The 23,494-nt window shown below is 45.5% G+C and overlaps 1 protein-coding gene across 1 annotated transcript in view; it reads right to left on the bottom strand.

Moving 5' to 3' along the window:
* The window catches only part of CD109 (CD109 molecule), a 135,868-nt gene that overhangs the window by 54,339 nt on the left and 58,035 nt on the right, over positions 1-23,494 (bottom strand). The window contains exons 11-16 of the mRNA XM_053280308.1: positions 23,061-23,285; positions 21,863-21,964; positions 21,716-21,778; positions 17,691-17,867; positions 6,835-6,987; positions 4,176-4,250 (exon numbers count right to left, since the gene is read on the bottom strand). Coding sequence (XP_053136283.1) covers positions 4,176-4,250; positions 6,835-6,987; positions 17,691-17,867; positions 21,716-21,778; positions 21,863-21,964; positions 23,061-23,285 — 795 coding nt within the window. The remainder of the gene's footprint in view (positions 1-4,175; positions 4,251-6,834; positions 6,988-17,690; positions 17,868-21,715; positions 21,779-21,862; positions 21,965-23,060; positions 23,286-23,494) is intronic.

The raw sequence follows: 23,494 nt of genomic DNA, 5'->3' as shown, positions 1-23,494 counted from the left end.
ATGTTCTGATTCAAGTGGAAGTCAGTTACTACCTTTGGTAAGAAAGCGGGGTCAGTACGCATAACCACTTTGTTAGAATAAAATTGTGTATACGGTGCATCCTCTCTTAAAGGAACTCGTTCAATTACACCTCAGGCAGTAGCGATAGCAATCAGAAAGACGGTCTTGAGCGTTAATTAACGTAGGCTTGCTTCACAAAGCGGTTCAAAAGGGGCTTCCATCAGAGAGGCCAACACTAGAGATAGTCTCCATTGTTCAGTTGGGTGTCTTATTGGGGGGTTAAGGTCATTAACACCCCGCAAGAACTTCTTGCACATTGGATGTGAAAAGACAGAATAACCTTGTCAGCCTTTATGTTTCGCCAAAATAGCAGCCAGGTGGACCCACTAAGACACATTAGCTAAAACTGCTTCTTTCAGGATGGTTAAGTATAACAAGACTTGATTTGTAGAGGCCTTGAACAGGTGGAATCCATGCTCTCTCACATAAATTGTGAATCACTTCCACTTACTCACATAACGGAGGCTCAACGATAGTTCAGAAGGATATTTTTCAAAAGCCAACCTTCCACACCGTTAGTTGCAACGTCCGAAGGGATGGATATAATATTTTCCCACATTTCTCGACAGTAGATCGGGGTCCAGTGGAAGGTGACAATAGTTGTTCCCTGTCATTCTGAATAGCGGCGCAAACCATGGCTGGCACGGCCACCATGGCACCACCAAAACAGCTCTTGCATTGTCTTGTATCAGCTTGCCTACCACCCTGTTGACCAGGGGTTGGGGAACATATAGAGGAGGCCTTTCCCCCAGTGGTGCTGAAAGGCATTCCCCAGGGATTCTTGCCCAATGCCCACTCAGAAACAAAACCACAGAAATTTCTTGTTTGTGGTTAAAGCAAACATATCCACCTGAGGAATGCCCCATCTTTCTATCAAACGATCTAGGAACATTTGCTTCAATTCCCACTCATGATGTTGCTGGTTCCTGCTGAGTCATCTGCCAAGACATTCTCCAATCCCTTGATGTGGATGGCAACGAGATAAACATTATTGGATATGCACCAATACCACAACTGGGTGCTCAGAGCACACAGGGAGCATGACACTGTGCCGCCCTGTCAGTTTACATAGGTGATCGCCATAGTATTGTCCATTTGTAACTGCACAATAATGTTTCAAAGTAAGGGCGCGAATGACTTCAGTGCCAGGTAAGCTGCCATCAGTTCTAAGAAACTGATGTGCATTCTTTGTTGTTGCATTCTCCACAGACCCTGAACTTGATGGGCTCCACAATGGACTCCCCAACCCATCAGAGAGGCATCTGTCGTGACATAGTGCAGATCGAAAGCAACCCCATTTAGAAGATTCTCCCTCACTTTCAATCATCCCAGTGACTTTAGAACTTATGTGGGGATGTCCAGCAGCATCCCTTGACTGTCAATGTTCAGGCGGAGCGATCGCAGGTACCACGACTGTATTTTACGCATTCACAACAGAGTGTAGAGAACTGTAGCTTTGCATGAGGCCATTAAACTGAGCAGTCTTTGGATCTGATCAGCATGTTGTTGGGGATGATCCTCGAATAAGCACACAAGTGTGTAGATTTGCTGGTACCTGTCCAGAGGCAAATAAGCTCTTTTCGTTTGCGTATCCAAGAAGGCTCCTATAAAATCTATTGATCTGGCCAGCTGAAGTTTCAATTTGGTCCAGTTGACTTGGACTCCCAAGTCTTTCAGTAGTCATAAGGCGTATTGGATCTGTGATTTCAATTCCAACTTGTCGCGGTGTACCAAGAGCCAATCATCCAGGTACAGAAATACAGTGATCTCTTGCGTTCATAGATAAGCTATGATTGCTGACATGCACTTTGTGAACACCCTTGGCACTGTTGATAAGCCAAAGGGCAGATCTCTGTACTGGAATGCTAAATTTCCTATTGCAAATCTCAAGAACTTCCAGTGGTTGTCCTGAATTTCAATATGAAAGCACATGTCCTTGAGGTCTAACATGGCCAGCCACTCCTCCTTGGCCAGGAGCGGAAGAATTCCCTGCAATGTTGTCATATGGAATTTGCGCATATCCACATCTTGATTTAGGTTGCGGAGATCCATAATTGCCCTGAGTCCTCCATCCCTTTTGGGGACGAAGAAATAGCATGAGTAGAATCCCCTCAATCGGTCTGTCCACTGCACCAGTACCATCACACCTTTTGCCAACAAAGCTTGTACTTCTTGCCATAGCGCCGGGGTCGGGTGAGTGGTCTTTATACCCTCGATACTTGGCAAAGTTATGAACTCGATAGCGTAACCAGTGTTGATAATTCTTAAGACCCACTGGTCTGATGTTATCTGGTGCCATGCTGAGGCATGACTGGCCAAACTGATGACACTGGGTGGCAAATGAGTCACTACTTAAGGCATGCCACTGACAGCTAGTACACAGTTGTTTAAGGCTTCGGCCGGCGATGATGGTACAAGCAGTGGACAGTCTCTGAAATCAAAAAGACTGGTACTGTTCTTGCCAGTACTACATCTGCGGAACAACAGTAGCCCATGGAGTTTGGTAGAGCATGATGAAGGGTGCCAAACACGGTATCGAAGGACGACACCGAGGAGGTCGGGAGCACTACCGATGTTGATGGCATTGGAATATTCAACATCAATGTCAATGTAAAGCCTGCTATCAGTATTGACGGAATTGTTGATGTCACCGTATGCATTGACGTCGATGGTGGGACAAATGGCTCAGTGGGCGTTCGGGAGCTCCTCTTACAGTGGGGGACGATATCGAAGGGTCCGTCAAAAAGGGTCCATCGTAAAGGTGGTCGATACTGGATCGTCGACAGCGAAGGCATCCTTTACCTCAACAGGTGAGCCAACTTCAATTTGTGCTTTTTCGGAGGCAGTGATTCACTATCTGATGCAGCACAATGTCGCTTACGCTTCTTATGCCCAGTGGTAGACTTGGGCTTTATGAAGACAATTTCCTCAAGATTATCCCTCAAGGTTTGAGACTGTGCATGCACAGACCCTGGGTCGGGCACCGACAAGGTTGACATCAACCTTGGTGTCAATCCCGAGATTGGTGTCGACTCCAGCCTCGGTGTTGGTGGGTGCAGCGCGTCTCCATACAGCGCTTCCCTGAGGCGCAACAAGCAATTTTTTGAAGTCTGCTTTGAAAAAGATCTACAAATTCTACAAGAAGTTGGAACATGTTGTTCACCCAAGCAGAGCAAACAGAGATCATGTTCATCATTCGAGGATAGCTTAGCTCTACACTGAGAGCAACGTTTAAATGTAGTCTTTCTTCTCTCAGCCATGTCTTCTCCAACGGCGAAGCCGTGGAACCATAACAACCAAGTCCAACATCCAAAATCTTAAGAACAGTCAACTCACAGTCCAAAGTCCAAAACAATTCAATATCTGTCCGAAGTAACTTTTTCTTTTCTACAAACTGAAGAGCAATAAGCCACAGGTCTCAACACATCAACGGTCGAAAAGAAACTGAAACAAAATGGCGCCCAACTGCCGGGAAAAGAAAGGCACGGAGCATGTGCATGGCAGGGAGGGATGCCAGAGTGGAGCTAATTAATCCATCCAGAAGGTCCCTGTGCAGGCGCAGTACCCATTTCTCATGATGACAACAGATCACTTCCAGAACTTTGTTTTATTTTAAAATAGTGAAGTTTCTTGAGTACTTGGCCCCTCCAAGTTTTCAAGAATATTGTTACTGGTCTAATTCTGCCCCTGATGAAGAACCACAGCTCGAAATGCATTGGGATCCTCCAATAATTATTCTTCTGTTACCAGCAGTTACTGTTCCACACACTTTTTTGCACCTATGGACCTTTTCATTTATTCCCCCCTTCAAAAATGAGGGAACCCTAAGTGGACAGATTTTCTTTCACCAGACTGCATTTGAAAATATGTGTTTGCTAATGAATTTGATGGTGATCTTGCCAACTGAATACTATTTTATATTTGTTTATTTTATGTTAAGGTTTTATATAATATACCGCCTCAATTTAAGTATCTAGGCAGTTTACTCTTAAAACAAGGTGGAACATTAAGAACAGTAATAAAAGGTTTTTAAACACTTTATTTTTAAGAGACAAAGAGATTTAAGACATTGAATTATTCAATTTAAGATATTGGCTGACATTTCAGAACTATACCTCAAAGATCTGGAAGGAGGTTCTGGCTGTACCATAGTAGTCTTCTCTGTTATACAAACTTAGCTCATTATGTACCTAAAAAAGCCAAAGCAAGTTTGAATTTTGAAGTAGAAGAAATCTAGTGCTCAAATGGGTCTCATACTATTAACTATACTTTAGAAATTTATTTATAGCAAGTTGTTCTGATAAGAACTAATCTGCCTACCTTACTTTCACTATAATCGTAATTGATAATACATCCTCACAGGTTAGTCCACTTGCACCTCAAACATTCATGTATCCACCATCTTGAACTGGGATGGATGACATCATCACAAACTACGCCACTGAGGTGTCCCTATATGTCCCTACAACTATACCAAATGCAGTTCAAATCAATTAAGCGGTTTACAAGTTAGACCACTTGTGCCTCAAATGTTCATCTGTCCGCCATCTTGAATTGGGGTGGATGACATAATTACAAAATACGCCACTGAGGCATCCCTATGTATCCCTACAACTGTAGCAAATTTGGTTCAATCAGTTAGGCGGTTCACAAGTTAGCCCTATTGCGCCTCAAAAATTTACACGTCCGCCTTCTTGAATTGGGGTGTATGGCATCATCACAAACTACACCATTGAGGTGTCCCTATGTGTCCCTACAACTACACCCAGTTTGGTTCATATTAGTCCAGGCACTGCGAAGTTGATGGAGGTGTGGAGGAGAGATGCAAATGGGAACACACACACACGCTCAGAATGTCCAACAATGTCCGGTTAAAGGAACATCAATACTAAAAGTTAACAAACATATGTTATCACATAAACAGGCTATTCCTACGACCAGCCAAAACCGGGCTACGGGAGCCTAGCCCTGTTTCGGCTGGTCTTGTGCCACCACAGGAACTGTGCAGCACCTGGCGGCCAGCCCTCTATAATGCCCCCCTCTAAAATGCCCCCCTTAAACAATGTTAAGCAGAGTGAGCGCTCCACTAACCTCATTTTTGTGATCGTGAGTCATCACAGCATGGCTCCACGCCACAGTGACCCATGCCTCACAGTGACTCATCCCCAACCAGGAGGCTACAACAAGCCTCCTGGAATCAAGGGGGCTCCCCAGAATGCCCCGCACACGTCCGAGTGGCCCCCGATCCCTGCCGCCCCAATCGGCTCCGTGACAGAGCTGGTAATCGTGTCGGTGGCCGATCCAGCCACCCAGGGCAAGCTCCCTGCTCGTGTGGGGGAGAGTGGGTCAAGCCCACTCTACCCGCATAAGCCCTCATAGCGTTTCACACTGTTTGTGTGAAGCGCCTCATAGATTCACATAGATGAAGACTAAGAATACAGAGTATTCAAGTATATACATAACTGCTAAGAAAATTTTAGAAATATTGTTCCCTTTTGTTCTCAAACTACCTCACTACTTTTGTTCTCACTACCTCAGGCTTGTAAATAGTTGCTAACCTGGTCACTTATAGCAAGTAAGGATTGTCTTTAGGTGGGCAGGCAAAGGCCCAAACTACACATTCTCTTTCATGAGTGGCTGCCACCCCATATCTGCACGCTACACCTCCCAGTAATATTTAGTTAAACCAGAAGTGTGATATTATATCATCAAGCTGTGTATTTCCCCATTCCCACAAGCAGCAACCACGGAAGCAGATCAAGGTGTAAAAATACTGTGCATATCATCCGCTTTAACTTAAAATTACCAGGGCGCTTTCCAGACTAGCTGCTCATCAGCAGCAAAATGCCTCCGTTTGGGCAAGTTGCATTCAAAACATAAACAGCTGGGGGAGCAGTCTCACAGCAACTAATAACCCGGGGGGGGAAGCAACTTTTTAATGCCGGATATACGACATCATAGCGCTATATTGCAGTGATTAAATTCAAAACAAGGCATTAGAAATGTGAACAGTACCCTGCTGTCCATGTAGTGACTGTGGTGCCATGAAGCAGGAAGTGTGAAAGCACATTTCTGAGATATGTCCTGAACCCGTTGTAGGGTCTAGTCTGGAAAGTGCCCAGGAGATGCAAGGAAGAGGTCCAGGTCAATGATAGCCAAACATTTAAGGCTACATGTAATTTGGACCAAAGAGGGTTCATGCTATTGCTCTGAGACAGAATTATTTTTTATTTGTTCAGACATATGTATCTTGTCCTAGAAGCATAGCTTTTAAGTGTGCCTAAACCATGAAAATAATTAACACAATAAAATCAACAGTGAATATCAGCAGTATAATTAGAATAGCAGAACTGAATAGTAGGCGGAAACTCAAAATAAAATCAGATACCACTGACATTTTAAAAGGCCTAGGAAAATAAAAAGGTTTTCACCTAATGAAAAGACATGAGAGTGACTGGCAGGTGCCTCTGTGCAGATAGCATTTCACAGAGGGAACACTGCAACCAAAAACACCCTCTCACTCACTGCTATATGGCTAACACCTAGGAGTGGGGCACAGAGGTCCTAAGCCATATCTTGAGGGGTTTCATTCAAACAAATGAAGACTACTACAAAAAATCCAGGTCACAATTAAATGGCTTGATCTTATTTTCTAAGAGATTACTTTAACATTTTTAACAGCATAACTAATAATTAAACCTAAGAACTGCTTTCTATAACCCTGCACAACCCTGAAAAACATTTCATAAAAATAGGTTTCTCTATTAAACTTACAGCAGCCTCAGTGATATCACTTCTTGTTCCCAACAACCGAGTGCTTTTGTCCACAACTAAAAGTCCAATTGTTGTTTGGGGTTCTGTTGTGTTGATTTTGAGGGCAATATTCTCAGAAGGCCCAGCTGTATTTTTACTCCAATACATGTTAACCTACAGGGGGGAAATCATATTGGTTTGCCTTATAATTTGACATGACTACTCACTTTCAATCATATATTTATCAGCTTTGTTTACTATAACTTGGAGGTCAGTCACACAATCAAAAACCTTGTTCTATCCGGGTTTGGGAGCTGTGTGTGCTCCCAATTTTTGGTTGTGTGGAAGCAAGGTAAGAGGAAAACCTGGGTAGAAGTGATTGTGTGGAAGCAAGGTAAGAGGGAAAGCTACCAAGATTTTCCTCCACTACCCAGGTTTTCCTCTTACCTCGCTTCCAGACAACCAAAAATTGGGAGCACACACCCAGTTCCCAAACCCAGGTAGAACACACTTTTGAATTGTGTGAATGCTCTTGACTGAATCATTCACGACCAGTCATAAATCTAGACTGGTCATGAACATGTGGAAAAGCCAAACAAGAAGTGACACTGGGAAATCATGCTCGCATCTCCCACAATATTTTTTTTTAATGCAGGCACAGGGAATTGTGGTTTCGGATCAGGGCTATGAGGCCAGGAGAAGTTCTTCTGGAAGTTTTTCACTTCATGTCATTTTCCCAAATTCAATCACATCCCTCAAGCTCCTATTTGCCCTACTGAAGAAAACATACATGTACCATGCTTGTATGTTTCTGCCACAGGGTAAATAGCAGCTTCAGGAAAGCAATCTGGATTTGGAACACGGTGCAGGGAGAAATGATCAAACGCTTCCCCGGTGCCATGGCCTTGATCTGAACCTAGCCATCCCACCCTGCAACTGAATATGCCATTTTAAAACAAGTGTGGGAGATACAATCATAGATCCCACAATGTCATGTTTGGCTCGGTACAAAGAAGCAACATCAAAGGATCTAGGCTGAGGATAGAGACGGAAGGGTGAGGCAAGAGTAGCAGTGACAAGAGACTAAGAAAAAGAGACAGACAAGGCAGCAGATAAAGGCAACAGGGCCAGGAGATGGAGGAATGGTTAGCAAATGACCTCAGAGAACTAGCAGTAGCAAGGCCAAAACAGGGGGAAAAACATGAAGTGGGACCAAAGTCCAGAGTAGGGAAGGGAATTTTGGGCTGACACTCAATTGCCCACTCTTCTGTCTTTATGGAACCATTTCCCTACACATTCTCATGGTTTGGCAGGTACTATATGTCCATGAGTACATCCATACTTCTGCTTTCTTATCCCAAACTATTTTACTACAAAGGAAAGCAGAGATATATATGATAAGAAAGATGAGAAGTAGGGAAAGGTAACAGACTCTGTTTTTAGAACCTGGGAAGAAGTTTCCACACAATGTACCCCAAAGAACCGCGGTGGGAGAAAAACATAAAAAGGCTGTTGAGGTAACAGGCTTAAGTGCCATTGTTTGAATTTATTTTATTTTTAGGTAGCAAATCATGCTAGGAATACAGAGAGATGGTTCAGACATCACTGGTGCCAAGATTAAACCTTGGCTTCATGCACCATCTCTCAGCCTCAGGAACACATTCTGCCCACTTCCCTGCCCACACATGAAGAGAATTCCACTTCCAACTGGGATTAGAAAAAAGCCAGGATTAGCTGTGATGTCTGATTAGAGTATGCCAGAATCATCAGTTCGAAGTGCTTAAAAGAAACCATGCTCTGAATTCAACATCAAACTTTGGAGTCATGTTATGATTTCTTTCAAACACCTCAGTTAGAATAAACCAGGATCGAACAGTTCAGAATTGCATCTGACCCTGGTTTGTCTGGAACCACAACCAGAAACAGAATTCTTCTGATTCATGTGTGGGCAGGAAGGAGCACATACTCCCAAGGCTAAGAGAGTTAACTGAACTGGCCCAGAGGAAAATAATCACCAAGAACTTGCTTTCAAAAACCTTTAGAGAAGGTATCAATGGTCGACACATTCTGCAGTGTTAGCATGGTAGATCAGGTGCTGCATTCGTGCAAAAGGCAGTCTCACAACTCAGCCCAGAGCACTGCCGAGCAGCCAAACATACACAGAGGGAAGCAATTTTTGCTGCCACCACCCCTCCTTTCATAAGCTTTTCACTGCCAGAAATATGTCCCTGAGCACTGTGTGACCCTCAAGGACACATTTGTGGCAGTGAAAAGTATTTTTGGAGAGAGAGAGAGGCAGCACAGGTCACTCTTGGTCTCCTTCTGCATGCATTCAGCTTCATAGCAATGCTCTGGACTGAGCTCCAAGACAGTCTTTTGTGAGAATGCAGCTCCCATTTCCACCCTGCTAACACTACAGAACATGTCAGCCAACATTTAATAAGAAGCTTCCTGCCCACAATCCTACAAATGGGTAAAATGCTTAATATAGCATTCTGCTTCATCCACAGTAGTAAGTTGCTTAATGGCTTGACCTTCTTCCAGACCAAGGGTGCACAACTCAAATAACCTGGTGGGTCGAAACCGACCATGATTTGGCTCATGGGGGCCAAGGTCAGTTTTTAGGGTGCTGATGCTTAAACTAACACTTAATATCAATCAGTTAAATTAAATCAAATCAAATCAAAGTGAAATTAATTAAAATGAATTTAATCAAAAAATTAACTTTTGAAGTTCTGGCAGGCCAAGATTAATTTAAATTAAAATAAAATAAATGGAATTAAAATTTGTTCTAATAAAATAAATACAATACAATCTGTACAAAATACATAACAATAAAATGCATTGTTCTTCCTTTCCACCTCTGCCAAATCACCACATTTAACATGGCACACATTAGAGCAGTTTTTCTCTTAATTTTTGATAAGATTACACTTTGATCCTTCACCATACAGGCTTTTATGAGAGGGAAAGAGAGAAGGGAGATGGGGAAAGAAAGAGGGAAAGGATGGAGGCAGGCTTGGAGAGAGAGGGGGGATAGAAAAAGGAAAAGGAGATGGGGCAGGCTTGAGGGGAGAGAAAGCAAGAGAGAGAAAGTTAAAGAAAGAGATGCAAAGAGGATGGATAGGTCTGGTGAGAGAGAGAGAGAGAGAGAGATTAAAAAGAAAGATGGAAAGAGCCACCATACCACGCCTCACGCTGCTTGCAGCTTGCCTCCCTCTGCTGCAAACCTCCGTGTTTTGTTTTTAATGCCAGTTCCATCCGCTGCACAGCCAAGGGAATGGCTGCTGGGGGCAGGGGGGTGAGCCAGTAGTCCTTCTGCCTCCCCCTGGCAGCGGCACCTACTAACTAGAGCAACACCATCGCCTGCCATTTGGCCCAGCGTCTCTTTCTAACTGTGAGGCGCGCCTGCACAACAATCTCTTAAATGCACAGGCAGGTTAGTAGACCAATTCACCCACAGCTATTTCATGATAAGCAACATTTAGCACACAGTGTGGTACAGAAGGGAAGAAGACAGGACTCCTGAGAAAAGAGCACTACAAGAAGCCAAGGACTAGAGGCAAGGAAAATGAAGCCAGCGTGGTGTAGTGGTTAGAGTGCTGGACTGGGACTGGGGAGACATGAGTTCAAATCCCCATTCAGCCATGATACTTGCTGGGTGACTCTGGGCCAGTCACTTCTCCTAACCTACTTCACAGGATTGTTGTGAGGAGGAACTTAAGAATGTGGAAAATGGGCTCCTTGGAGGAAGAGCGGGATATAAAATGTAAAAAATTAATAATAATATTTTTTTAAAAAAATGAAGCAAAGCCAGCTAGGCACAGCAAAAGTGGGATGTGCATTCAACTGCCCACTTAGATACAGTTGTTCTTCACAGCTCCATCAACAAACTATATTTCTTTATACAGTACATTACTACCATCTAGTGGACATTTTGATATCTGAAATTCCATTGCTAATGTTCAAACTCCTGTACCAGATTAATAAGTCAACCTTTTTTCCTCCTCAGGAGACTACATTTTGGTATCAACAGCTGGAGAGAACTAATAATTTAACTCTTCATTCAAAAATAAAATTTAAGAAGTGAAACAGACTGATCTTTGTTGAACTGAAGACTCTGTAAAACCATGAAAAATATGACAAGGGCCTTGCTAAGCAGGAACAAAAAGCTGCTAAAGGAATGAATGTTGTTATAATACATATTGCATATTCAGACTTTTGTGTGTGTACATTTTGATTGGACAAGGAAATGAAATCCTATTTTCCTACAGCTGGGAAACCCTAACAGGGAGAAAATACTGTGCATTTCAAAGAGTGATTTAATTGTCTGATGTGTCAGGATATAGACTTTGGCCAATGTATACAAAGTTTTCACTGTGATTATCATCTTTAGAATATGTGCTTTTCTGACCTTCAAATGTCTAAGATGATTTTCCTGGTTAACATTACACATCCTAAGTTTTCTCTCTGGTGTATCTCCCTAATACACTAAAAACCTTCACTTCTGCAACCTTGACATTACCTTCATTACCCTCACATAGATTGGGCAAGTTCACATCTTGGTATTGACAAAGGAGCCAAATTTCTAGACATGTTAAATGACTATGTCTTACAACAGTTGGTCATGGAACCAACCAAAGAAAAGACGGCCTTGGACTTAACCCTGAGTGGTGAAAGATGTCAGAGTTGTAGAACCATTGGGGGAGAGTGACCATAGTGTGATCCAATTCAGCTTATATGTGAGTGGAACATTGCCAAGGAAGTCCAACATAGAAGCATTGGACTTCAGAAGAGGCAACTTCTTCAAAAATGAGGGGACTGGAGAGTCAAATCACTCCAGAAAGCATGGAACTACAATAATAGAAGCTCATTTGGAAGAAGAACAGGCCTTGAAGGAGAAACAGCATGGCTTCTACAAGGGAAAGTCTTGCCTCACGAAACATTTAGAGTTCTTTGAGAGTGTTAACAGTTGCACCTCTGAGGAAACACTTTAAGTGAGGATGCTGTGGCAGAGAGCATTTGGAAACCCCTAAGATGAGTCCCACCAGGGAGGCAGCCTGGCATTTTAATGAGTTTGCAGAGGGACCCCAGTCTGTCCTGGAGGAATTGGAGGAGGTGCTTCATGGTAGCCAATCCCTTGGGGATTGCATGCTTGGTAGACCATCTTAGGAAGGCCTTCCAGGTATGTTGGCAAATCCTACTTGTTGAAGGCTAACATTGTTGAGGCTAACATTGTGCCGAACACCTTGGATGAATAGCTGTGCCATTTTTATTTTATTTTTATTTTTATTACATTTATATCCTGCTCTTCCTCCAAGGAGCTCAGAGCGGTGTACATGCTTATTTTTATTCTGACAACAACCCTGTGAGGTAGGTTGAGATATGTGAGATATGTGACTGGCCCAGAGTCACCCAGCAAGTATCATGGTTGAAACGGGATTCAGACTTGGGTCTTCCCAGTCCTAGTCCAACACTCTAACCACTACACTATGCTGGAGGCACAGGAGGTGCCATTCAGTCTCCAGGTGGCTAGCTTTGACTGGACTGGAGCTAGATGCCATACTGCTGAAGAAGGGCTCCATAACCAGGTGCTCTGCTGTGGCCAGGTTGGTGAGTTCTGAGAAACCAGGGTTTTTTTGGCCAGAACGGAACCACAAGGATGACTTGTGCCTTGAGTTTTACTCTCCAAAGGACCCGGGCAAGGGGTGGGGTCGGCAGGAAGGCGTACAGGAGACCCTCCAGCCAGCGAGCTGAAAAAGTCCATCCGCCACCTCTACCTCAGGGCAGGGGGACCTGGAGAGAAAACGCTGTTGCTTTGCATTTGTTGGAGTCACAAAAAGGTCCACAGATGGCCAGCCAAAGTGTGGCATGATAAAGTGGAAGATATTCAGGTTTATCTCCCATTCCCTTGGGAGAAGTTCCTTCCAACTGAGCCAATCAGCCACCACGTTCAAGTCTTCCCTGTATATGGTGGGCTGTCATGAATGTCACATGCTGCTAGGCCCCCTGGAACTGAAATACTACTTCGACCTGCAGGGATCCCGACCTGATCCCCACCGGTGATTCATGAGTGACTTTGCCGTGATTTTGTCTGTGCGTATCAACACGTGGACTGGAATGCCCAGAGTGCCATCAGGATCGCTTGGAGCTCCAACCAGTTGATACTGTGCTGCTTTTTGTCTTTTGACCACTTTCCTTGAGCTGACTCACGGTGGCAGTGGGCACCCCATCTGTACTTGCTGGCTTCTGTGGCAATGATGATCCAGGGCGGATCCAGGAACTCCTTTCCAAGAGGTATGGAATAGTCGTCCCCCAGTGAAGGGGCCGAAGTATCAGAGGTGTCGGGGTGACCCATCTACTGGATTTTACTGCAATCTCCGGATGGAATGGTAGAAGAAACTGCTCAGATTAAAGCATACCTATGGCACTGCCTCCATGGCTGCCACCATCAGCCCCAGGATTCTGAAATGGGAGAGCAGTGGAAGGGATCTCTGTACTAGGGCTTGTCTCACTTCGTTCTCCAGAATGAACCTACACTCTGGGGGTATAAATAGTATGACCCATTGCATGTCTATCAGAACGCCCAGATGGAGCAGTTGGTGTGATGAGGTGAGCTGGCTTTTCTCTCAGTTGATCAAGAAGCTATGGTCCTGGAGCACCTGAAGGGTGCTTTGCAGGTCCCTGTCTGAAGTGAAGGAAATTTTAGCAACCGTTCATGCAGATACACAAATATCCCTACGCCCAGGAGACAAGGGCGTAATGATAGAGGGGCAAGGGGGGCACGTGCCCCAGGCGCCACCCCGGCGGGTAACGTGGCTCCCCCCTGCCCCCCCGGATCGCCCGCCGAATGTGGCAGCGTGCGTGCAGCGGCGATTTGGCGCTGGCGGGCGGCGGGTCACCCGCGGCCCGCCGAGTGCGGCGGTGGCTGGTGGGGCGGCGATGCTGTAGCGCAGCCCGAGCGGCGGCGGCGGATCGCCCGCCGAGGACGGAGTGCAGGCTGCAGAGCGACGCCGAGCCTGCCTCCTGGCCCGGCGTTGCTTCCCAACTGCGCAGGAATGCCTGCAGAGTTCACAGAATGAACTGCGCAGGCGCGCCTGCACAGTTGGGAAGCGACGCCGGGCCAGGAGGCAGGCTCAGCGTCGCTCTGCGGCCTGCACTCCGTCCTCGGCGGGCGATCCGCCACCACTGCCTGGGCCACGCTACAGCATCACCGCCACACCAGCCACCAGCCTCCGTCGCACTCGGCGGGCCGCGGGCTACCCGCCGCCGCCCGCCAGCGCCAAATCGCCGCCGCATGCACGCCGCCACACTCGGCGGGCGACCCACCACCACCGCCGGTGATCTGCCGCCTGGGGGGCGCCGCCACGCCCTCACAGGTATGTGGAGGCCGGGGGCGCCATTTCAGGGAGCTTGCCCTGGGCGCCGTTTCCCCCCGATACGCCACTGCCAGGAGGTGGAGATGCATTATCACTCGCAACCAGATTATTGTAAATATGCAAGATGCTAAGCCTCTTTAGGTCCATTGCAATTAGACAGTCGAGATGTTGGAGGGCCCCCGTGATTTACCTTAGGGACTCCAAGCAGAATTTCCACTTTTTGTAAGCAGCAGTTGAGAATTTTAAATCCAGCACTGCCCGTAGGGAGCCGTCTTTGTCGAGGACTGTAAAAATGATGGAGTAGATGCCTGTACCCGTTAAACTGTTGAGACATGCTCTGTGGCCCCATTGACAAGAGATGCTGAACTGTCCCTGTGAGAAACTCATGTTTTAAGGGTAGATGAGAGGTTGGAGGGGGCAGGAACCACTGAGGGGGATTCATGTCCTGCTCTTATGGAGTAGCCCTCCTCAATGGAGGCAAGTACCAGAGGACAGAGGCAGTGCACTCCAGGTGTGCAAGTGTGCGGAGAGGCAACCACCCAAGAGCAGACACGCTGGTGTCAGAATTGCTGCTTAGACTGCTGGGGGGGTGGGGGGGGGCGGGTGTTGAAGGCTGCCCTGTTGCCGAAGGCCTGGATCTATTCCAGGACGAGTGCTGTGGCCTAAAACCCTAATCCCTACCACCAAGGAGAGACAAGGGAGCGAAAAAAAGGGCTGAAAATAGTCTCCTCCCATGTGTGCACTCTGGTTTACATGTCGAAGAGAGCATCGCTTTCTTTTCATCTTTTGAATGAGGGTTTCTTTTAAGGCCTCATCCCCAAACAACTTTTCCCCATTCAAGTGTACTGCTGTGAGGCTGCTTTTGGAGGTAGCATCAACCTGGCAATATTTCAACCATAAATTACAGCGGCCTGCTACTGAAGCCATTGCTGCCCCTGCTGCAAGGCAAATACAGTCAAGAGTAGAAGCTGAGATAAAGGCCAACGCCTCATGTAATTTTATGAGTGTTTGCCTCATGCGAGCAGTACCAGAGTTTGGTTCTTGTATTAAGCCATCTAGCCAGATGAGGAATGCCCTGGCTACCATAAAGCAGATGCAGAAGCTCCCATTGCTAAGGCAGCCGAATCATGAGAGCACCTCATGGCCACTCCCAGGCGTTTATCAGTGGGGACTTTTAGGGCAGGTTCCCCGTCGCAGGGGAGGGCCAATCTCAAATAGTCACTACCACCGGAGCATCTTTTGGGGTGGAGGGAGGAATAGAATTGGTTAGCTATTGCAGCGTCCTTTGTATTGGAGATGGAAAGTTTTCATTCCACCTTTGCTGCCTCCATGAAAAAAACAACTTTAGAATTGGAAGTGCCATATTATTTGCCCTTGAGCTAGGAAACACCAGCGCACTTTTACTTGGTGGATGGGATTCCGGAGACGTGGGTGGATCGAGCCCCAAAGTATGTATAGACTTATTCATCAGTGGAGCAAAGTCCAAATAGCAGAAGAGTCTATGCGAAGCCTCTGAACCTGCTGGTTTTTGCCCATCAGACCACTCCCCTTCTTCTCTGTCAGGGTGCTCAGGGTCTAGCACACCAGAGGGGTCCCCGGGGCCCTCTGGGGAATCATCCATTTGGGTGGGCTCCTCGTCCAAGGAGATAATAGGGTAGATGGAAGCTTAACCAGAGGATTCTGAGGGGTCCCGCTAGCCCTCTGGAACTCTGCAGGGTGGGCCTTCTGGGGTCAGGCAAGTGAGGGCCTGAGAGTTCAGAATAGTGTATGCCCTTTCCCCTTTTGCTTAGATCTAGACTTCCCTTTTTTAGATTTCTTAAAACATGTTTTTGAACTTTTTTCCTGTGTTTTTTTAGGGGCAGGGCTCCCTGAGGCAGAGGATGAAGCACTTGAGGGAGAAGATGATCCCTTTCTAGACAGCTTTTTAATTGGCCATAACATTCAAATGAGTGTGCCAGCATATCTACAAACCAAGAACACCAACTAGGTGGCATATCAGTAGGCATCCAGTAGAAAGTCTACTGAACTGGCGTAGTCTGGGAAGTTTCAGACCCAACCACCCCCAGGGCTTGCTAGGGCAGGGAAGGAAGCCGAAGGAGAAGGCCCAGCATGGGCCAAGCTCACAAGTTGGCTGCCTGCTCCTGCCACAGCGTTCCTGTGACCACCATCCTTGCTCCCAAGGAGGCCTTTGCAGCTGGGCCCTGCAGCTGGGCGTTTGCATCCTGCACCCTCCGATGCAGCTGTAGCCCGTTCATTGGCAGCCCAGTGCTTGTCCTTTGCCATGCTCAACATGCTGCTGGTGGAGGCAATGGCAGCCGGCAAGGAAGCTGGGTCATTCCCAGCAGGAATGCTCTGGAGAATGGTGGAGGTGGCAGTGCTGCTGCGGCTCAGGCTGCCCCAATGGCAGGGAGTGGAAGAGAGGCAGTTGCCTGGTCCACTCCTCCCAGCTCAGAATCCCCCTTTTTGCAAGTGTTTGTCCAAACTCACGGCCAGATGGCAGGAGGTTGGGGCTTTAGTGCCCTCTGGAACTCTGGGGGGCTCTCTAGGCAGTTGTGGTAATGCAGCCTCCTGGGCGGCTTACTGGCTGCCTGAATGGCCTTTGGAAGGGCTTGCTGGTGCTTTCCCTTCAGGACCCTAATGTGAACTTTGTGTTTAAACTTGGTCCATGCAGCAAAGGGAAAGAAGGAGAAAAGAAAAAGCAGTGGAGAGAGGAGGGGGAGGGGGACAAGACTGAAAGGAAAACTAAAGCCAACCTCTCCCCTTTTTTTCTTTTCTTCTTTTTCTTTTTTTGATAAGAGTTTTGGAAGATCTTTGAACAAAGAAAGAAAGCAGACAGTCAAGAAGAATAAAAAGAAATGAGTGAGGGAGAAACAAGGAAGCAATCAGAGAAAAACAGAGAGAACTGCCTGGAGCCAAACGCAGGACTAAAAGAACTGGGTAAGGCCATGCTCCCCTAGCTCTTGAAGGCTTCAACTTAATTTGCATAGTCCTACCTTAGCGCCACATGGAAAAGCATAACCCACACTGAGACATCCTTGGATTGCAGCAGCAGAGAATAGGCTTGGACAAATTCATGGAGGACAGGTCTATCAATGGCTACTAGTCTGGTGGTGAAAGGCCACCTCCAGCCTCAGAGGAAAGATGCCTCTAAATACCAATTGCAGGGGAGCAACAGCAGAATAGAATTCATGCCCTCACCTCTTGCCCGTGGTCTTCTCAGAGGTACCTGGTGGGCCACTGTGTGAAACAGGATGCTGGACTAGACAGACTTGGGCCTGATCCAGTAGGACTGTTCTTAAGACATAATGCCACAATCTGGGAATCTCTGATAAGCACCTTTTGCTGGTACAGCAAACATTAGGACTACAATACAGGAAACCAGAATTTTTAAAAGCCTGGACGTAAACAAGTGAGCTAGCAATTACAGGCCTCAATTTGTGAAGTAGTTTGTAAATTTCACTTGCTTAATTAATGCAAAGGGAAACATTACACACTTACCTGGTTTTTAAAAACAGTCTGAATGGGAATGCTTAGAGAATCACTTATTACTTCCCCATTATCATGCACGTAGTAGGCAATAATGCAGGCTGTGGGAGTCCAAGAATTTTCTGGTGTTAAAGAGAAAGTTGTAGACTTCTGTTTACCTACAGCCACAATTTGTTCTTTAGACACCACCTGAATGACAAGAAAATGAAGCTAGTTAATCTACCTAGTATTTGTATAGCAACTGAAACGGTCACCACTCTCACAATTCACCATCATCACCTATCTATCCCAGAGCTATCTATCTTCCCAGAGCAGCCCCATCCCCTAAGCGGAATATCTTATAGTGCTTCCATGTAGCCTCCCATTCAAATGCAAGCCAGGGTGGACTCTGTTTAGCAAAGGGGACAATTCATGCTTGCTACCACAAGACCAGCTCTCCTCCCACAGGGCATGCAGTTGGGCATGGGCCTGGAGATGGCTCTACTGGCCTGACTGCTCCCCCCTCATCTGGGTTGGCCTGAGCTACTGCTCAAGTTGGTGGTCATGATGTCAGTAGGTGATATTGTTTCAGCTGAAGAATAAGGGGTGGGTCATGTATTCTGCCCTAAGCTCTTTAGAGGAAGGAGGAATAGAAATGTAAACAGATTTTAATTAGTGGTGTCAGCATACATTTTAATATTTGGAACATTTACTATCCCACGGAAGACTAGCTGAGTCTTACTTTATTATGTAAGCAAAACTATATTGTTGGATCTCTTAAAGTGTTTCTTTTAAGAATGCTTTAAACATCCTAAAAATATAAAATGTGCATCCACCACAAGTGAATTTAAAATTTGAAACATGTCCTGAGAAATTCCCTTTGAATCCTGGAGATCTTTTGCTGAAAAAGGCATGGAAATTATCCATGCCTAGACAAACCATGCATGATACAACATGTTGGCATCAGTTGCTTTGTGCATTCCACAGCATATACAGATGAAACCATAAGCAGGTCTCCTTGATCTCATGGAAGGAATATTAGAGCATAAGCTTCTAAATGCACCTATTCTTTGATCTCCCACTGAAGATGGCAGCTTTGGTATGGTAGTCAGCATCTGAATCTTCCAACAGGTCACAAACTTATAGAGATGATCACCTACAACTTCCTGGATCAGTGCAGACCTTGTCAATTTTCCAGGAGGTGTTTTTACTGTGATCTCTCCAAATTTCTTTAACATGTCAGAGTATTCAGACATTGGGTCAATGTGGTAATATAAGCACTCTTCCACGGCTTTCATCTGACTCAGTTAGGAGACAGGAAATAAAAAGGAGAGATTGACATAGTCCTGGACACTGAGAGGAAAATATGTTCCACCTATCACAGGATACCACACATTATGGGGAACCAGCAGATGAGATTTCCTTTCCAGTTTGCCTCTCTTTAAAAGCCAAGGGCACCATTCCCCGAATTCTGTCAGGGAGAATACATGGAACCATTTCAATGTCTTGATGTCCTTGAAGAAGGCCTCCTACTGGAACACAGTCCTAGAGCAACAGTAAGTTACACTACAGTAATAGTAGAACAACAGTGAGCCAGGTCTCATGATCAGTGAGACCTGGTTTCTAAGGGTGAGCAGGGAGAGCGGGCTTAGCCCGCTCTCCCCGCACACGAGCGGACAGTCTGCTCTGGGTGGCCGAACCAGCCACCAACACAACTGCCAGCTCTGTAACGGAGCCGGCAGGTGCTGGGGGGAGTGGGGGCTGACCGTCCCCCAGAAGCTCCAGCATGGCCTGCGCAAGCATGCAGGACATGCTTAAGAGACCCCAGGAGCTGGGAGGCAGCTTTTCGCCTCCCCTCTGGTGGTCTACACGTGAGTAGCCATGGCGCGGAGCCGCACCGCAGCTACTCACGATTTTAAAAACCGGGTTTGCGGAGCCCTCACTCCACAAACCCAGTTTTAAGGGAGGGGTACTTAGGTAGGTTAACCACTGGGAGGCAACCGGGCTCGCCTGCGAGCCCGGTGGCTCCCACGATCAGCCAAAATCGAGTTAGGCTCCCCTAGCCCAATTTCGGCTGATTGTGGGAATAGCCTCAGTAAGTTACTCTACTAGAGTATAAGTATAACTATAAGTTACTTTCAGGCTTTCCTGGTGCTGCCAGGTTAGCCAACTATTTTATTTTAGTTTGCCCAAAACTGTGAAGCCCAAGACCTGAAACTGGCTTCATCAGATGATAAAATTGAATTCATTAAAGTTAAGCTCACAAATAACTGCATTACCTCCTGGGTAAAAGCATGACTCCTTTGGTCCAGGACTAATTTCAAATCTGCGATTTAAAATTCCAATTAGGAAACTATATGCAGGGGAGGGGTGGCATTGTGAAGTTTAAGCAAAACAAAGTTGCCTGCACAGTGTGTAATACTGACTCACACATCTCCAAAAGAAACACAGCTGACCCTATGTTCACTGCTGCTATTACGTAGGAACTAACCCAGTTTGCCACCAAGATTGGCTGTGGCTTCCTATTAAGTGTATACTCAGTAGAAAGCCACAGCCAATCTCAGCTCTCTGGTTAGCATAACTAAATGATACAAGATGTTCCAAACACTTCATGGTCACGTTTATACTTTACATTTCAGATATGCTCCCACTGGGAAGAGAGCTCGTCTTGTGGTAGCAACCATGAATTGTCCCTGCTCTGCCTATGCATTTCCATTTGAATGGGAGACTACATGTGTGAACTGAGCACTGTAAGATATTCCCTGTAGGGAATGGGGTCGTTCTGGGAAGAGTACCTGCCTGCTTGCACGCAGAAGGTTCCAAGTTCCCTCCCTGGCATCTTCAAGAGGGGGCTGAGAGAGACTCCAGCCTGCAACCTTGGAAAAGCAACTGTCAAGGTCTAGGTAGACAATACTGAGCTGGATGGACCTATGGAAGCTATTCACATGACCAGGAGAAATCGGGCTAAGGGAGCCTAGCCCAATTTCTCCTGGTCGTCTGCTGCCACAGGAGTCGCACAGCTCCCGGCAGCAAACCACCTAAAGTACCCCTCCCCTTAAATGAGGTTAGTGGAGCGAGCACTCCGCTAACCCCGTTTGGTTGCTCGTGTGCTGCCACAGAGCGGCTTCACAATGTGGCAACACATGAGGAGACCCCCGCTGGGAGGCTACAAGCAGCCTTCCGGGCTAGGGGATCTCTCCAGGATGCCTCACGTACTCGCAGGGGGCATCCTGGGACTCCCAGGGGCCACACGGCCCCCAATCCCACCGGCTCCATGACGGATCCGGTTGCCCAGCTACGAGTGGCTGCTCGTCTGTGGGGAGAGTGGGCTAAACCCGCTCTCCCCGCAGAACCCCATCAGGTGCTTCACACATGTCGTATGAAGTGCCTCACGGTCTGACTCGGTATAAGGTAACTTCCTATGTTCTTAGTGCTACTTAGAAATCTCAGAATAAGCAAGTTAGACATGCATGTGATAGAACAACAGGTTGGATGCCAATTAGTTATATGCAATCCCAGCCCTCTGGAGCAGATTTTTGGGGAAGAGAACAGGGCTGCAGAGGGACAGAAGGTAGCAAAAATCATCTCCCCACTCCACCGCCTTGCATGAACAGACCTTCTTCTGTTTGAAGAATTACTAGTTGGAATTCAATCCAGAATATCAAACAGCATTTCTCTCCAGCAAAACTAAATATTTTTCCATCTGAATGTACAAATTAGTATTGCACATATTGTTTAGTACCAAGTGCCTTCAATATCTGACCAAACCCTGGTGGCGCAGTGGTAAAACTGCCGCCCTGTAACCAAAAGGTTGCAAGATCGATCCTGACCAAGGGGCTCAAGGTTGACTCAGCCTTCCATCCTTCCGAGGTCGGTAAAATGAGTACCCAGAAATGTTGGGGGCAATATGCTAAATCATTGTAAACCGCTTAGAGAGCTTCCAGCTATAGAGCGGTATATAAATGTAAGTGCTATTGCTATATGAGAATACCATATGTTTTTCTCATATTTGTCTGTACTCAATCTTTTACAACAAATGTAAACTATGTAAAAACTACCATATAGTTGATCTCTTTCATGGGTTGGTTGCTTTGAACATTCAGCTCCAAAGGTGTCCCAACCTAGAAAAAAAACATGATTTGAATAATAATCATGCATGACTGGGGAATTTAGAAACTGGTGAATTATTGGTGAGCATAAGTTACCTTTGCATCTTGATTTGCTTTCTTAATTAGAAGGTAAGTCTTGGTGGAAGAGTAGAATACACTATGTACCTCTATAGAAGCTTCACTTTCAAGAAATTCAGCCTGTAAAACAAAAGGGAAGTGGGCCCGGGTGTGGGGTGGCATTTAAAACAGCTGTGAATAAGGTGATGATTCAAGAATGTTTCCCCACAGTGTAACTATTGTGTAAAAAGATTCACTCTGCAGTAATTAGGTATGCTTTGTTCCCTAAATACCCTCAAAATGTGGGAAACACAGATGAATAAATGAAGTTGCCATTCCCCACCAAAAGCCAAGAAAAGCAGTGGAGAATCAAGGGTGCAAACAACCAAACGTATTAATTTTTATTCCTTAACAAGATGCTCATTAGGCCATGTTTATACTTTATTGCTAGCAGCAGCAATTCTTTGTTTCAAAGTTGGACTGGCTCAGAAATAAGCCACAGTAGTTCTCGATTTTTAGGGAAGTAGCTCAACTTACTTACCAAGCCAATGCAATGAGAGCCCAGCAGAAATTGTCCACGTCTATTCAGAATTATACTAGATGGCCATAGGCAGGTCACTATTAATTTACTTGTTATATTTATATAGCTCTTTTATACCAAAAAGACACTCAAAGAGCTTTACAATCAATAGCTACACATAAAATACATTTTCATAAAATATGACATTTTAAAAATTAATCTGTTTAAGTTATTCTCTTAAAAACTAACACAACAAAATCAGCAGCAGCTAAACAGGAATAAACAATAACGAATAATTCTTGTAAGAGAGATGTTTTAAGTGACTGCCTAAACATCTCAATAGAACAAGCGTGAGAGATCTCGCTTGGGAGGAAGTTTTATTATACCAGTCCAGTGCCACCACTATCTCTCAGCCTCAGCCCAGTCGCTACAGTATGGAGATAAATAATAAAGACAAGTTGCTTATCTATAACAAGAGTCCTTCTAGTGGCCTTCTGTACATTCACACTGATACACAAAGATTTCACAGAAGAAATAATGGTCTACTATACAAATTGTTGCAGGGATTACCAAAATGAATGTGAAACACTTTGAACATAGAAAAGAACTCTATAGAAATACTATGGCAGGCTTAAGAAAATTCTCCATACTAGCAGTTTTTAATCTACTAATTAAAGCTTTGGACAGAATAATAGAAAAATACATATAAATATATACCTTAACTTCCAGCCCTACTGTATCAACTGGAACTGAAAATTCAATCTGAATAATCCCATTCTCTGGAATAGTGTAGTTTAAAGTCCGAGCTGTGTGATTTCTCTGTGATTCCTTTCCATATTTATAGACGTAGTACCTTTTTTCTAAGTGTTTGACGCTGATCATTACATTATTCTTTCGTTCATCAGAAGTCAATGGACTTTGGTCAGATTTTGTTACTTTCAGCTGAAAACAGGAAAAAAGTTATCTATAAATAGAGTCAATATTTATTTTTCCTGCACATCCATGAAATGTTATTTATTTAGAAAATGAAACTTTTATTTCAAGTCCCAAACAGGTATAGACAAATCCTGCGCACACTTACTCAGAAGTAAGCCCCACTGTTTTCAATGAGATTTACTCCCAAGTCAGTGTGCATAGGATTGCAGCCTTTA

This window comes from Hemicordylus capensis, chromosome 1, assembly GCF_027244095.1.
Source record: "Hemicordylus capensis ecotype Gifberg chromosome 1, rHemCap1.1.pri, whole genome shotgun sequence".
NCBI classification, from domain to species: Eukaryota; Metazoa; Chordata; class Lepidosauria; order Squamata; family Cordylidae; genus Hemicordylus; species Hemicordylus capensis.
Note: the sequence above shows the minus strand (reverse complement) of the source record. Positions and strands in the feature narration are given on the sequence as shown.